Source organism: Leishmania panamensis (genome assembly GCF_000755165.1).
Source record: "Leishmania panamensis strain MHOM/PA/94/PSC-1 chromosome 13 sequence".
NCBI classification, from domain to species: domain Eukaryota; phylum Euglenozoa; class Kinetoplastea; order Trypanosomatida; family Trypanosomatidae; genus Leishmania; species Leishmania panamensis.
Window position 1 is genome coordinate 285,150 of NC_025858.1, and position 14,362 is coordinate 299,511.

General features: G+C 59.4%; 4 protein-coding genes across 4 annotated transcripts; all 4 read right to left on the reverse strand.

Moving 5' to 3' along the window:
* Nucleotides 1-1,081: 1,081 nt before the first annotated feature.
* LPMP_130760 (mitochondrial processing peptidase alpha subunit, putative) lies at nt 1,082-2,665 on the reverse strand (the record flags this gene model as incomplete). Its single annotated transcript, XM_010698856.1, has 1 exon — nt 1,082-2,665. One exon carries the CDS (start codon nt 2,663-2,665, stop codon nt 1,082-1,084), a length of 1,584 nt encoding a protein of 527 aa, XP_010697158.1.
* Nucleotides 2,666-6,538: 3,873 nt separating this feature from the next.
* On the reverse strand, nt 6,539-8,596 carry LPMP_130770 (hypothetical protein; the record flags this gene model as incomplete). Its single annotated transcript, XM_010698857.1, has 1 exon — nt 6,539-8,596. The coding sequence occupies one exon, from the start codon at nt 8,594-8,596 to the stop codon at nt 6,539-6,541; it is 2,058 nt and encodes a 685-aa protein (XP_010697159.1).
* A 998-nt stretch (nt 8,597-9,594) lies between these two features.
* LPMP_130780 (hypothetical protein) lies at nt 9,595-10,581 on the reverse strand (the record flags this gene model as incomplete). The annotated part of the gene is made up of 1 exon (XM_010698858.1): nt 9,595-10,581. The coding sequence occupies one exon, from the start codon at nt 10,579-10,581 to the stop codon at nt 9,595-9,597; it is 987 nt and encodes a 328-aa protein (XP_010697160.1).
* A 674-nt stretch (nt 10,582-11,255) lies between these two features.
* On the reverse strand, nt 11,256-13,061 carry LPMP_130790 (hypothetical protein; the record flags this gene model as incomplete). The annotated part of the gene is made up of 1 exon (XM_010698859.1): nt 11,256-13,061. One exon carries the CDS (start codon nt 13,059-13,061, stop codon nt 11,256-11,258), a length of 1,806 nt encoding a protein of 601 aa, XP_010697161.1.
* Nucleotides 13,062-14,362: the final 1,301 nt, after the last annotated feature.

Sequence of the window (14,362 nt, forward strand, 5' to 3'; positions counted from 1 at the left end):
CAACCGCAACAGCAAGGAAGGGCGCCATCGAGGAGGGGAGGGGAGGGGAGGGAAGCGGTCGAGGAAGGGTAACTGATGCAGGCACATATGTACACCCGAGAGCACAGGTAGCGCGCGCGCGTGTGTGTGTGTCCATGTAAGCGTGTTAACATTTTCTTTCATCTTCCACCATCGCGAACGTGAGAGTGCTGGGCAGAGGCGGAGACAGAGAGGGGTATGAGCCACTCTTTACTTTCCACGCGCTTCAGCGCTGCAAGCGGATTCGCACACACACACACACACACACCTCTTTCTCTCCGACATTTCCCGAAGCGTGTTGTCAGCTCTGCTTCCCTTTCAGTTTGAGTTTTACTGCTGTGATGGTTTTCTTTGGATACGCTTTGCTACGTTTGCTTGTGCTTCCCCGTAATGGGAGCGCGGTGTGTTAGTGAGCCCACATTCCTCGGTCATCTGCGGACCCCCTCCCCCTAACACACACACACACACAGTCATAACCTGAGCAACGCTGCACACGCGAGCAGCGCCGTGTTGGCGTGCGCGTCTGTGCAACGGCATTGCTGCTGCAAAGGTCTATACAACGAACCAAAGCTGATTTGCTGCCCCATCATTTCCTTCCACATCTCTGCGCCAGCCCACCTCTTTTGCATTTCCTTCACGCCCACGGGGGCCTTCGTCTCCCTATTTTCTCTCCTCAGGAGTACAAACTGCCGGCACTGCTACACAGAGCAGTCAAATCACACTGACACTGACACTATAGCTGAGCTGATGTGCAGGCAAGGGAGGGAGGGGGAGGTGGGAAGAAGAAGAGAAGAGAGGGACTTATAAAGTACTAAGAGGCTACCAAGTAAGCGAAAAACGAAGAAGAAACCACCTTAAGACAGAGCCGAGGGCAGCACGCCCTCTCCCTGACCGAGGAAGAGAGGGACGGCAGAGCACCGGGTGCCACGACGACCACCAACCACAGCGCTGACGCACCGGCAGACACATATGCACGGCAACAAACGAGCTTAACACACTCCCCATCCCCGCTGACACGTGTACTTCGGCTACTTATTTGCTTTCATGGTGCTGCTGGATGGCACTACAGACCCATCTGGCGCATGGAAGGAAAGCCGAGCACCTCGCCGTGGGAGTAAAGGCTGGCGGTGTTCGCGAACATCTTCTCGTACACCTTCGCCACATCTGCCGCGTTGACGGAGTTGATGGCGTCGACCACCTCTTCGAGCGACGTAGCTACGGTCGAGTCACTCTCCATCGGGAGACAGGTACCGAGGTAGTCACAGTAGTCGCGGATGGTATCGGCATGCTGCACCATGAACTGGGTTTTTGCCATTTTCTTGGCCACGGACAGCACCGAGTCCGCAGCAGCGGCCTTCTTCGCCCGCACCATCTTCACAGTGTCCGTCACCATGCGTACCGCTGCCTGCGGTTCTGCCTTTACCGTGAAGCCAATGAGACCAGCCGTTTGGTAGGGGCAATAGAAGGCGCGCAGACACATGTGCTCGTGCGTCTCGTCACGTGCATAGCGCATGGAGTCGTTGAGTTCGATGTCGATCAGCGCCTTTACCACCATCGAGGAGGCGTGGTCCTTCACCATCTTCTTGTCCTTGCCGTACGCGAGCCAGCCGATGGCAACGATAGACTCCGTGTTCATGTCCGGCTTCGTGCCCATTGCCTTGGGACGGTCTTCGTGGTCGTGGCGCTCGCCGCCAGTGTACTGGGCGGCCTCATCCTTCGAGTTCACCTTGCACGGCTGCGCGCTGGCGTGGTGCGGCGCGGAGGCGGAGTGCGGGAACGGGGTGTTCTCGTACTCGGCAATCAGCGCGGCGTGGTCGACGTTGACGCCAGCGATAACGATGCGCGACGGCACGACATAGCGGCTGTACTGCTCGAGCAGCACGCTGCTGGTGATGAGACTGTTGCTGATCGCCGGCACGAAGCGCGGGTTGCCGAGCGGTTCACAGTAGAAGGCGACTGTCTCCAGCATCTGCTTCGCGTACTCGGCCGGGTACTGCCAGCGGAGCTCCTCGACCTGGTTGTCGACGGTGTCCCGGAAGCGCTCCAAGTCCGACTCGTGGAAGCGCGGGGCGGCGATGCAGGTGAAGATGTTGTCCTGTACAAGGTTCAGCGGGAGGTGCTGCTCCGCTTGCTTTTGATTCTGCAGCTGACGCCGCTGCGTGCGCGACGACGTCGACGCTGTGCTCCTCCACTTGTCAGCGCGGGCGTCGATGCGGATGCCGATGTGGTGCTTGTTTTTCTCGAAGTGCGTTTGAGCGGCACCGACGCTGCGGATGTTTCGGTCGAGCTGGAATAGCGAATTATTGAAGTTACTCGTTGTCAGGGCAAGGTGCAGCATGGCGCCAGCACCCGGCGCGCTTGGTGGGTCGTACACGGGGCCGGCGAGTATGTAGGCGCCAACCGACACCGACGGGCCACCGAGGTTGTGCGTGATGACACGCGCGCCGTTGTGCAGCTTCGTGATCTCCACCTTCCCGGCCACCGCCGGGACAGGGTTCGATGGGTGGTGAGGCGGCATGCGAGAGGTGCCGCCAAACGGTTGGGTCAGTGGGACCTGGCCGAACTTGTACTCGTAGATGCTGCGAACCTGCACAGCGCTGGCTGCGGTGGCCGCCGCTGGAGCCGAAGTTACTACACGACGGAGCATATTGGAGCGGGTTGTAGTTCGGCGATCGACGAAGGGGCACACACGTAAACTCGTACGGCAGCTCGCTCGCATGCAGAAGCACTCGGTGCTACCGAAAAGAGAGGCACTGCTGCGGTTACTACTTACTCTCTATTTCACGCCGGCTTTGCTGAAGCAAGCTTCGAATTCCTGGTCCTACTGCACGTGTGCGGGACGTGTCCAGGCCATGAAGAAATGGAGGAGAGGCAAATCGTGCGTAGGCGAGAGGGGTATGGGTAGAAGCCAGAAAGGAGCAGACCGAGTTTAAGAGGCAGAGAAGAGAGGGGTGTGTGAAGTCGGAATGGTGAGTGGGCAGTAAGAGAGGGTACACAGTCATCGACGCAGGTGAGTCGCCTAGTGCGTCATGAGATACAGAGAGAAAGAAAGAGAGCGGCCCCCCAAAAAGAGAGAGGGAGGGATGGATTGGAGAAAGGAGTACGCAGTGTGCGTCTCGTTGTCTCTCGCCGCGTGCTTGAAGTGTGCTTCGTCGTCGGTGCCCATCTTCAGAGAGTGCGTTTATTCTGCCCTGTTCTCCTCTCTTCTTCCCTTCCCTCTAGTGGCAGCAGTGGGGATCGCCACTACCGAGCACGAGGGATGGTGATGTGGTGTGCTGTGAGACTGTAAGGCTTGGGTTTCACATGGGGGAAATGCCCCCACGTGCCTACACAGGGTAGGCAGCGGAAGGGAATGTAAGAGAAGATGAATGTGGGAATCTTCGTTGACAGCTTCTGCCGCAACGCGCACGTCTTACACGTATGCGCACGCGTGTCTGGTGTGAGACGGCGTGCATGCGTGCGCCTTTTGTGCTGCTGGGATAAGAGGGGTCGTGCTCCCTCTCCTCCCCATCCACCATTTTTCCGTGAGTGCCACTATCCTCTCGCCTTACGCCTTTCCCTAATGCAGCCAAGGAGCTCACGCATTGAGTGCCGCAATAATGCAAGAGAAGAACGACGTGGCGATGAGGGGTGGGGGGAGGGGGGAGGGGACGGGGGCGGTTCTCGACGTAAAGGTCGATCCGCGCAGTCTTTGCCCAAGTGCGAGCTGAAAAGTAGAGCGTGTGTGTGGCTTCTTCTATGTGATGTCTCTCTGAGGGTCGATGCGTGTGTGTATGTGTGTGTGTGTGTATGCATGTCTTGAATCGGCGCTGCCTCTTGCGGGTGGCGAAGTGCGCCTACAGTGATGGGGACCAAACAGCAAACGATGACCGAGGCCAAAACAAAAGGGAAGGTCCAGTGAAGAGGGCGGAGGGGGGGGGGGGAGGGCCGGGGGGAGGGAGAGAGAGAGGCGGTAATGGGAATGGGTAGGCAACAGGGGCTGTCTGTACACGTCTGTATGTATGGGAGGTTGTGCGTGAGGGTATGTCTGGAGATGGTCAGGTGGGAAGAGGGGCGGGGGGTGGGTGGGTGCGTGAGGAGGTTTGGATGAGAGCTGAGGCGCGCTCGCTCAGTCCCCTGATGTAATTCACCAGCAAGCGAAAAAGGGGGTAAAACAGAGGAAAGATGCCCCCCTCCCTACTTCGTTCTTTCAGCGTCTCGCGAGTGCAGCGAGGAGTCCCTGGGTGCGTGTATGCGCCTCGGTGACTGCTAGAATAGTGTGAGGAGAACGGAGGGGGAAGTCCGATGTCGTGGTGGCAATGGGTCGGGAGGGATGGTGATGGTGGGTGAGTGGAGTGGAGGGGCAAAGGAATGGGGAATACTGTGCGGGGTTGGGGCGTGCTACCTGTGTGTGTGTGTGAGCGGGTGTCTCTGTACGTTGACTTCTTCACTCAATGATTGATTGAATATGCAAGCGCGAGCGATATCATATCCACAGCTGCACCCGCGTTACGTTACGTTCGTTCCTCCTCCGCACCGTTCAGCCATCCCTCATCCCTGCACCCAGGCGTCTTGTTGTTGTCGACACCCCCCCCACCCCCCACCCCTCAGTGTAGTGCTGTGAAGGCGCGCTTCCACACTTCTGACGTGTGCGTGAACCTCCCCTTAATGGTGTAGAGCGTGAGTGAGTGAGTGAGTGAGTGTGGGCGTAGCTGTGGTTGAGTCTGACTTGTGTTTGCGTCAGAGTGCACGTGCGGGCTGCGTTGGAGGTGCGACTCCCTCCTCCCTCCCCTCCCCTCTCCCCCCTCTCTCCCGCGTCTGTGTAGTGGCGACGGGACATGCGCATGGGCGCGTGATGTGTGTGTACGATAGGCGTGCAGGTAAGTGTGTCTTTGCGGTTATGCTCAACATCCATGGAGAACGTAAAGGAATTTGTGCCTAGTGATCGTTGGCGCCTCAGGCATTGAAGAAATGCAAAAAAATAAAGAGCCGCAATGACAATATCAGCGGCATCGGCGGCGCCCTACGCATGTTTGTGTGCCATGCGCAGGTCAGTGTACACCGGAGAGCTAGCTGCATGAGAGATGAATGGAGAAAGAGAAGGAGAGAAAGGGGAGGCGAGAGCGGTGCCAATACGAGGGAGAGGGGAGCAGTTCAGCAACACGTTCGCACTACCCCCCCTCCTCCTCATCATTGCGGCTTCCTCCTCCTCTCCTTTCTTCCTCCACTGAAGTACACCTAAACACCCGTCCAACCACGCAGAGAAGACACACACACACACACACACACACACTCACCCACACACACACACGCGCTACATTACGTTAAAAAAGAGTCTCAACGACCAGAAGAACACATGACGTTATCAAAGCGAGAGAGGAGGAGCAAGAGAAGGCCACGCACCTACGCAGACTGCGACAGAGGCCTTCGCTTTTTCCCCCTTACCGCTCATTTACTCTCCTGATGCACACGCACTCACATGAGAAAAAAAAAACACAGAAAGGGAAGGGGGAGGCAAAGGCCGTACCCGAAAAATGACTCACGCCCACACCCGTGTCCATCAGCGACGGCGGCGTTGTCCTTCGCCAAACAAAGACTTCCCAACAGTCTGGGTTGGACCATCGAAAGCGCCGTCACCACCACCACCACAGTCATCGTCACAGGTGCAAACCAAAGGAACACAAAATGAACGAACACATGCGCCGAATCTCCGCTACCTCCCGTGCGCGCTCTCTCTCGCTCTCTCTTTCCCACCCACCTACTCCACAGGGGTGTGTGAAGGGGGAGGGTGAACGGTGTGTGTGTGTGTGCTGCAGGAGAAGGTAAAGAGGCAAAAGAGGAGACAGCCAGCAACAGGGAAGAGGCAGAGAGCAGCGCTGTGACACAGATAGCTTTACCAGTGCAACGAGTAACAAGAGAAGAGCCAATTAACACACACACACACATGCCCACACGCTGACGACGTTACCATCACCCCCAAAAAGATGGAAAACAAAAGGGGGGCTGGATCGATATGCGGTGCCAACATATCCGTCAGCCGCCTTCTTCCTTGCTCCGCCTGCTCTCCCACGCCCCCGGCTAGGCGCTGCGCCGCCGCCCGCCTCGACTGTTTCCTTCTCTGTTTCCCTCCGCGAGAGCAGGAAGTCATCACAGAGCATACATGGCCGAATCAAGTGGGAATACCAAACCAAACCAAACCAGCCAAAAGAGATGCAGAGGCAGTAGCAAGAGAGGGGCGGGGGTTTGAGGGGATGGGGGGAGGGTCTCTGCGAGGGTGGCAAGAGAAGAAGCGAAAAGGAGGTCAGAAGACCAAGGGAGAGAGCGCGGGGGGGGGGGGGGCTGAGGAGCGCACATCCACACAGGCGATCAGACCTGCGGACCACTTCGATGCCGAGCGTGGGAGTGCGTGCATATGTGTGTGTGTGTGTGGTTGTTGGGTCGATCATAATATGAAGGAGGGAGAGGGAGCAATAGCGTGCACCTGCACAACGTCACAGGTACACCCCAGCCACCTTTCCGCGATACGAATGCGTCAGTTCTACTACTTTTTGGCGCGTTTCGTTGCCTTCTTCGGCGCGGCCGCGCGACCGCGCTTCTTCGGAGCCGGCTTCTTCGCCTTGGACTTCTTGGCTTTGGGATCCTCTTCTTCCTCTTCTTCCTGCTGTTCCTCATCCTCAGCGTCGTCGTGATCCTCGTCGGTGTCCCCTTCGTCTCCTGGCGCGTCCGCGTCCGTCTTAGCCTTCGCGTTGCTTGTGGAGCTGCTGCCGCTGGCAGACGAGGTAGAGTCATCGCCGTCTTCGTCGTCACTATCGGTGATGCCGAGCTTCGCTGCGACGTCGCTGTTTGCAGGCGTCTTGGGGGCCTCTGCCGTAGCCTCACCGGCCCCCGTCGACACTGCCTGGGGGTCCTGTGAGGGACTGTTCGCTATCGTGTCCGCCAGGGACGGGTTCGCGCTAGGCTGCTGCTGGCTGCTGCCGGCCCCACCCAGCGTCGTGGCGTCGTCGTCCTCGTTGTCGCTGCCGATGTCTTGCGACGGATTCGGCTGTGTGTTGGGTGCAGACGAGGAGGCGTATATCTGGCTTGGCTGCGATTGCTGCTGCAGGCGCTGCTGACGACGGGCCTCCCGCTCGGCAGCTGCCTCTGCGCGCTTTTTTTCTCGCTCCTCTCGGTGCGCCGCCGCCGCGGCGAGGCCCTCCTTTTCCTTCTGCTCAATCTCATCAATAAGCTGATGGCGCTGCACTTTTGTCATAGCTTTCAGCTGCACATGCCGCGCCGCGATCAGCTCCCGAAGCTGATCCTCAGTGTGGTGCTCATGAAAACAGTTGGTGCGCGAGCAGTAGCCGTAGATGAAGAAGTGCGTGCAGATTTGCTTCGGGAAAAGCTCTACCGGCTTGCTCTCCTTCACTTCCTCGAAGGAGGCCTTCAGCATCAGGCAGATACCCTTCTTGCCAAAGACGAACTTCTTGTCCTGCAGGTCTGTCGGGTAAGGGTGCTCGCGCAGCCACACCGTCATGTGCGGACCCGGCATCGTCGCGATCACGAGCTGCTGCGCAGGGTTCATGTACACCGCCTTGATTTCCTCGGGCACCGTAACACCGTCGATGTTGATCGGCTCCGGCTCGTTTCGCACCATCGCGCCCATCCGCGATTGCTGCTGCGACTGCGAGTGGTTACCCATGCCACGGCGATTGCCGTACATGCCGGGCTGCTGCTGCATCATCATCATGGCGTCGCCGTAGTTGCTGCGGCGCATGGCGCCGCCGCGCACGTTGGGGTACATTTGGCCGGGGCCACCGCCATACATCATCATTGGGTTCATGCCATAGGGATTCATGTGGTTGTAGCCCATCATCATCGGCTGCTGCTGCTGCCGAGGCATACCGCCCTGCATCATCACCATGTTCTGCGAGTAGCCCATGTTGCTGCCATAGGGGCTACTCTGCATGCGGCGATCGCCACGGCCGCGGTCGCCACCATAGTAGTTGCGGCTGTCATTGTTGTAGCCGAAGGCGCCACCGGTATCGTTGCCCTGGTAGCCCTGGGTGTTCGTGTTGTCGCCGCTGATCATCCGAGACTGCTGGCGCTGCTGCTGAAGCAGCTGAGTGAGGAGGGCTGCCGAGTCCATACCGCCGGTGGTTCCCGCGCTGTTGTTGCCACCGCTGTAGCCCGAGGTGATCGCGGGCGACATCATTAGCTGTTGCTGGGAAGGGCTCGACGAGTAAGGGCTTGGGTAGGCGTTTACTTGCTGCTGCTGCTGCTGCTGCTGAGGCTGTTGCTGAGGCTGCTGCTGCTGCTGCTGGGCAGGTGAGTTGTAGCAGCGCTGAAGTAAGAAGTTTTGATCTTCGGCGCAGACACGACGGAAGTCATTCACCGCCGCCAGCACCTCGTTCGGCGTCTTGGCGTTCGGGTTCATGGCCGCCATCTGCGCGTTCTCCACCACCTGCACTGCGTAGTCGAAGAGGTAAAAGGATCGAGAGAGTTCCATCGGCGTCACGTAAGTGAGCATGCAGACGGGCTTTGTCTCGGTGGGCGAGGGCGTGTGACGCGGCACCCACAGGGTGCGCCCGTTCGAGATATAGAGGAAGATCTGGCCTGACATCGAGTAGAGTGTGAGAAGGGGAGGGGGCGGGGGGAGACAGAGAGCCTCTTGGGGAAACGACAGAAATGAAAGAGCGCGGAAAAAACCAAAGGAGAGCGTGCGGAGGACGAAGTTGGCGACAACTAAGAGCGAGTCACCGTCACCCACAACACACACACACACACACGCACAGCATACAATGACACGCAAGTACAGAGGGAGAAGAGGAGGAGAGGATGGGGAGGCAGAGGTGAGAGGAAGAGCGAAGATGGAGTGTCAGTACAGTGCAGAGGCCCTCCCCACACACCCACCCACGCTCGTGGATCTTTTGTTTGACTCATCCGCGCAGACGCACAGACACGCCCGCTCGGCCCCCACGCAACAACCACAGCAAAGCGCTCCAGCGCTTCGACACAAACGCAGGCGATGAAAAGGGTGGCCGTGGGGAAAATAATGGGAAAGGGACGCGGGACTTTGCCTACCCGCAGTGGTGCGCCCAGGGGACGGCGTGGCATCACCTCTTCGTGGACGTCTTGACAAGTGCAGAGGTCGTGTGCGCATCGGGGGGGGGGGGGAAGCGATGATGGCATCGCAAGCGCATGAAGTGCGAGGGCGTGTGCACCGAGTGTGCCGACTAAGTCACAGAAGGCGGGAAGGGGAAAGAGCGCTGCCTTTGGAGTAGGAGGGGGGAAAACCCCCCAAAAGAGACAGGCTGAGGAGGAGGGGGGGGCGAGGTAGGAAGGGGGAGTGGCACAGGTACACAGCCCAGAGCTGGTGCTGCCATACATTCACACGCACAACGCACAGCACCGCTTTGCCACCGTCCTCATCTGCCCAAGACCGTCCTTCCACCACGGCGGTGATGGAAGGGAGGTATGGAGACAAACCACCGGAAGGAGAAGGAGCAGTTGCCTCACCGGCCTCTCACTAGCAAGAGCGCAGGCGGTAAACCCCATGGAGAAGGGGTGGGGAATGAGAAGGTGTGTTCACCGGCATGCGGGGGATGCTTTCCGCCGCCGTTATTCGCCCATGTCCCCCTCCAGGCCGCCGTCCACGACGAAGGCGGTCAAGTGCGCGGATGGCACGTCCGTTTCGGGGATCGCCGTCACGTCTTCATCTGCGTTGCCATCATCGAGCGGCACCGCCTTAGTGACGTCCTTGTCCAGCTCCAGGTCGAGCTCTGCTTGCCGCTGCTCGGCGAACTGGACAACTCGGGCATCCTCGGCGTCCTCAGCAGCGAGGTGTCGCCCCTCCAGCGCCGTCTGCTCCTGCCGCAGCTCGTCCAGCTCTCTGATGCGTGACTGCCGACGCAGCCGCACCTGCGTTTCGTACTCAACGATGTGGGCGACAGACTCCTTGCCGCACCGCGACAGCAGCTGCAGAGTATCCTCCATCGGCAGCTTTGCAAACGTCACGTGGTTGAACTCGTAGAGTAGGCGTAGGTAGCTGTCCAGCTGCTTGTGGTGATGGGTGGCCAGTTCGTTGTCGTGGCAGATCGAGGCGAGGCTCGAGGGCTGTGGCGCGTGCTCGCTGGCCCGCTGCCCTGACTCATCCTCGTCCTCTGCGGCACGATGAGCATCGATTTCGGCGCGCTGTCGGGCTTCAAATAGGGCAAACACGTCATCATCGTCGCCATCGCCGTCCGGGCCGCGATTGTGCGCGTTGCGGTCGAGTGCGCTCTGTAGCTCCGCTTTCCGCCCCAGCACACGCGCGCGGGCCGCCTCGATGCCGTCTGGGGGATACATGAGAACGGGATTGCGCGCGACCATGGCGTGCAGGCGACGGAAGCCGTCTTCGCCGTACACAACGGAGCGGAAGCGGTCCAGGCCGCGAATATCGCGGCCGCGCTTGCGCGACCCCGCGGCGACAGCCGGGCCGTCGAGGAATGGGCTAGCGACTTTGCCTGTTCCCACTCTATCGAGGAGGCTTGCGGATGTGGTGGCCCCGGCGCCGGATGGATCGACCGTCATGGGCGAGTGGTACTCGTTGTCTCGCTGCTTAAACATTAGGTCTGTCGATCGGCTCTCCGACCCTCTCGCAACTTCCCCCTCCTCACGTGTGTGTGTGTGTGTGTGTGTGTGTGTGCGTGTCTATCAAGTCTGTTGCTTGACCTTCGTGCTTGCCATTGCGAGCACACCCGCAGCTTCTCTCGCGTAATCCAGCAGACGAAGCGATGATGAGCCTGTAGGATGCTTAGCGTGCCTCTCTGCACAGACATCTGCGTGGTGAGATAAGAGAACGCGAGCAAGAGAGAGAACGTGCATGAGTGGGTGGGCAGGCGGGGAGGGAGAGGATGGGGGGAGGCAGAGTGGTTACATAACGATACACACAGGCACCTCGACTTCGATTAGCCTGCGTCGACTTCGCATAGAGAGGGGATAGGGATAGGGAGGAGAGGAGGGTGGTGGATGAGGTGCACGTACCCTCCCCCCTCCTCCCACAGTGGAGGTAAAAACCAACAAAAACGTGGTTAGAAGGCGTCGTATGCAACACGCACACATGTGTACGTGCACGTACCGCCATGCACTGCGTTGCCGCGATGGGCTGTGAGGGGAGCCGATGGTTGGTGGTGGTGGTGGTGGGGAGGCCAAGAGTCCCCGATATTTGGGCAGCTGCAACGTGATAGTCATCTCCCAGATCACATCAGCTGCTCGCTCCCTCTTACGTGAGTTTCCTGCGTTTATTTGGCCTTCTTGGGTTTGCAAGGGGCTGCCGCTGCTGCTGACTTGGCCGACTTGAAGGGGCCAGTGTAGGTGGGTGCAATGTGGGGGCGCGCAGATGGCAATGTGGTGAGCTTCGACTCTTTGGCCTGCAACTCTGAGGCGCTCGCGTCAGCGCCGAGACGGCGGCGACGACGCTTGTCGCCCTCATCATCATCTGCCGCACGGACACGCTTGCAGTCGCTGCTGGCGGTGGAGGAGCGCCTCGAGGCAGCCGCAGCCTTCTTGCCGGCTTTCACAGATGAAGGCCGCTTTGGTGGGGTGGCACTACTTTTCGGAGAGGGCATCAATGCTGTCGTGGTCGTTGCCGCCGGGGGTGCGCCGAGGTCCCGCACGGGAACACAATTCTCCAGTAACGCATCCCCCGGGTGTAGACTAGGACCTTTCACCAATCCCGAACTGAGGAAGTTGGTCGTGCGGTTTAATTGCTGAATCGCCAACGCTGTCGTGCGATCCCGCACTACGCTGCGCACAAAGGATGTGGCGATGCGGGACGGGTCTTGCAGCACAATGACGTCTGGAAGTCTGACCTGTGCCGCGTCGTCGTCCGTCTCGCCGTCAGTGTGTTTCGCTGGAAGGGAGTTCCTCGATCGTCCAGCGCCGACGGAAGCAGAGGAAGCTGGCGCAGCCTCCTCCTGAGTGCTCGCGGTGTCGCGTCGCTGCTTGCCACCGGCTTTATCACCCACGACCTGCGCCTCCTCCCTGTCTGCTTCCCTTCCCTCTCCTACATTGCCATCGCTGCTGCTACCGGTTGCTGCCTCTCCCACAGCATCAGCGTCAGCGCCCGGATCAGCGATGGCAGCTGCAGATGGCGGCGCAGAATCGTGCTGCCCGAGCAGCAGGCCCATCTTCCGCAAGGGCACCGTGAGGTGGCGGAGCGGGTCCGTTACCATGACCTCGCTCGCAGGCACAACTGTATCGTCGTCGTCGCTCTCGCCCACGACTCTCTCCGAGAAGACAAGACGCTTGCCGAGACCAACGAGCAGGCTCTCGCGACGGCGTTGCGCACGCTTTGCGAGCCAGGACGGGTGCGGGGCCAAGTAGTTATACTTGAGCCCCAGCTGCTTAGCCTTCTTCTCCGCCTTACGGCGCACCAGCTTCTCAGCAATGAGATCGATTGGGTGCGGCCCTTGCTGGTACCAAGCCACCCTTTCATCCATCAAGTCGTGCAGCTTGAACTCGCGCGACTGCACCTCTGCCTTCCTCTGCGCCTCCGTCACTGTCAGGTGAAGAAAGTCACGTCGCTCCTTCCGTGTCATGCCATCAAGCCGTAGCCCGCGTTGCTCGGCGTCGTGCATGGCGCGCTGATGTTTGCTCAGCACGCTCAAGGGGTCCTTCTTGGCCATTAGCTCGCGCTTATGGGCTTGGCGGCGCTCCTTCTCAGCCCGGTCGCGCGCGTCCCGCTCGGCGCGCCGCTCAGCCGCCGAGGAGAAGAGGTACGAGAAGCTGGCGTGGCTGGCGATCGCCCCCAATGGAGTGTCATCATTGTTCACTTCCGCGTCGCCCTCACCACTGCCAGGCGTACTGGACACTGGCAAGAACGCTGGTGCTGTATCGTGCGCTACCAGCTGGCGCTCGATGTCGGCCGAGGCCTTCAGCGCCACGCCGCTCGTGCCATCCCGCAGACGTTTGAGGTTCACACCGGATATGAATCTGCTCCATTCTCGTTTCCACGCATTCTCACCTTTCTCCACCACGGCGGCGTAGCGGCCACAGCGATCGCTGCCGTCCCCACCACGGCTGCTGCTGGGGCGGTGGCGTGGCATATCTCGACAACGAGTTTTTCTTTTCCCCCTTGGCTTCTCCCTCTTCGTCACTGTGTGTCTGTGTTTTGGAGTGGGGTGGGAGGAGTGAGAGGAAGAACAGTCTAGTCAAATGCGCCCCCCCCCCTCCCTTCCCTTCCCCCTCACAGCTGCATGCGCAGAGACACAGAGAGAGCGAGGACGCCGGTTCGGGCAGTCGCTACGCTTCTTTCGGCTTTGGCTTTTCCGTTTCACTATCGAGTGAGGCGCACACGCGTGGGTAGGAGGGGTGAGCGATGAAGTGTGCGAGTTGTGTGTGGAGTGAGACGTGCAACACCGCCACAACGTCAACGATGAAGACGCAAGAGCCCATTGTTGCCCATGGCAGGCGTCGTGTGTTCGCCGACCAGCATAAAGGCCACGAGAAGATGTGGAAAGGATTGATGAAGTGGAGGGAGGAAGGGGTGGAGTGACACGTGGATGCAGCAGTGATGGTGGTCCACAAGCGGAGAAGGGAAGGGGAGGAGGGGGGGGAGCAGCAGCAGCAGCAGCGTTGATGAATATCATATCCACCTCTTCTACCTACGCGTCGCTCACGAAAACATAACGCTTGCAGGCCAGTCTCTCCTGCTTGATCTCTTGACCTTGATGTGTCCCCCACCAAGTGCGAGCAGGTCACACTCCGCACACGGCGTATGATCTGCGCCCGTACGTGGGATGTGAATACACACACGGCATTCCTTGAACAACGAGCGGACCCTGACATCGCACCAACACCCACACACACACACCTACTCACTCACATGCTGCATGGCGCGGTCAAGAGGACTACCTGCATCGCATCTTCTTGTTCTGTTGCTTCGCCTCGCTATAGCGACTTCTTCGGTTTCATTGTAGAGGCGGACTCGACTGAGTAGAGGGGAAGGCGAGAGGGGAAATGACGCACACACACACACACGCAATGCCGTACACGTACATCTTCTCGGTGTATGCGGGGAGGGGGGGGGAGAGTACATCAGAGGGAGCCCGCAACTGCGTGTGTGTGCGTGCGTGATGAATGGAGAGGGAGAGGGGAGTAGGGGGAGAAAGGACAGAGAAGAGAGCCATTCTGCGCATAAGAGCCGAAACAGCGAAAAAGCGATGTCAACCGCACGATTGAGCGCACCTCGCGCCCTCGTGGAGACAGTTGCACACAGACACCGACAGAGAGAGAGCGCAGTCGAGGTGGAGAGTGAGTGGGTGGGTGGGTGGGGGGGGGGAGTGGGGGTCGAATCAAGAGATGCGAAGGAGAAAAGAACAAAAAAAAACACAGAAGACCAGCCGCA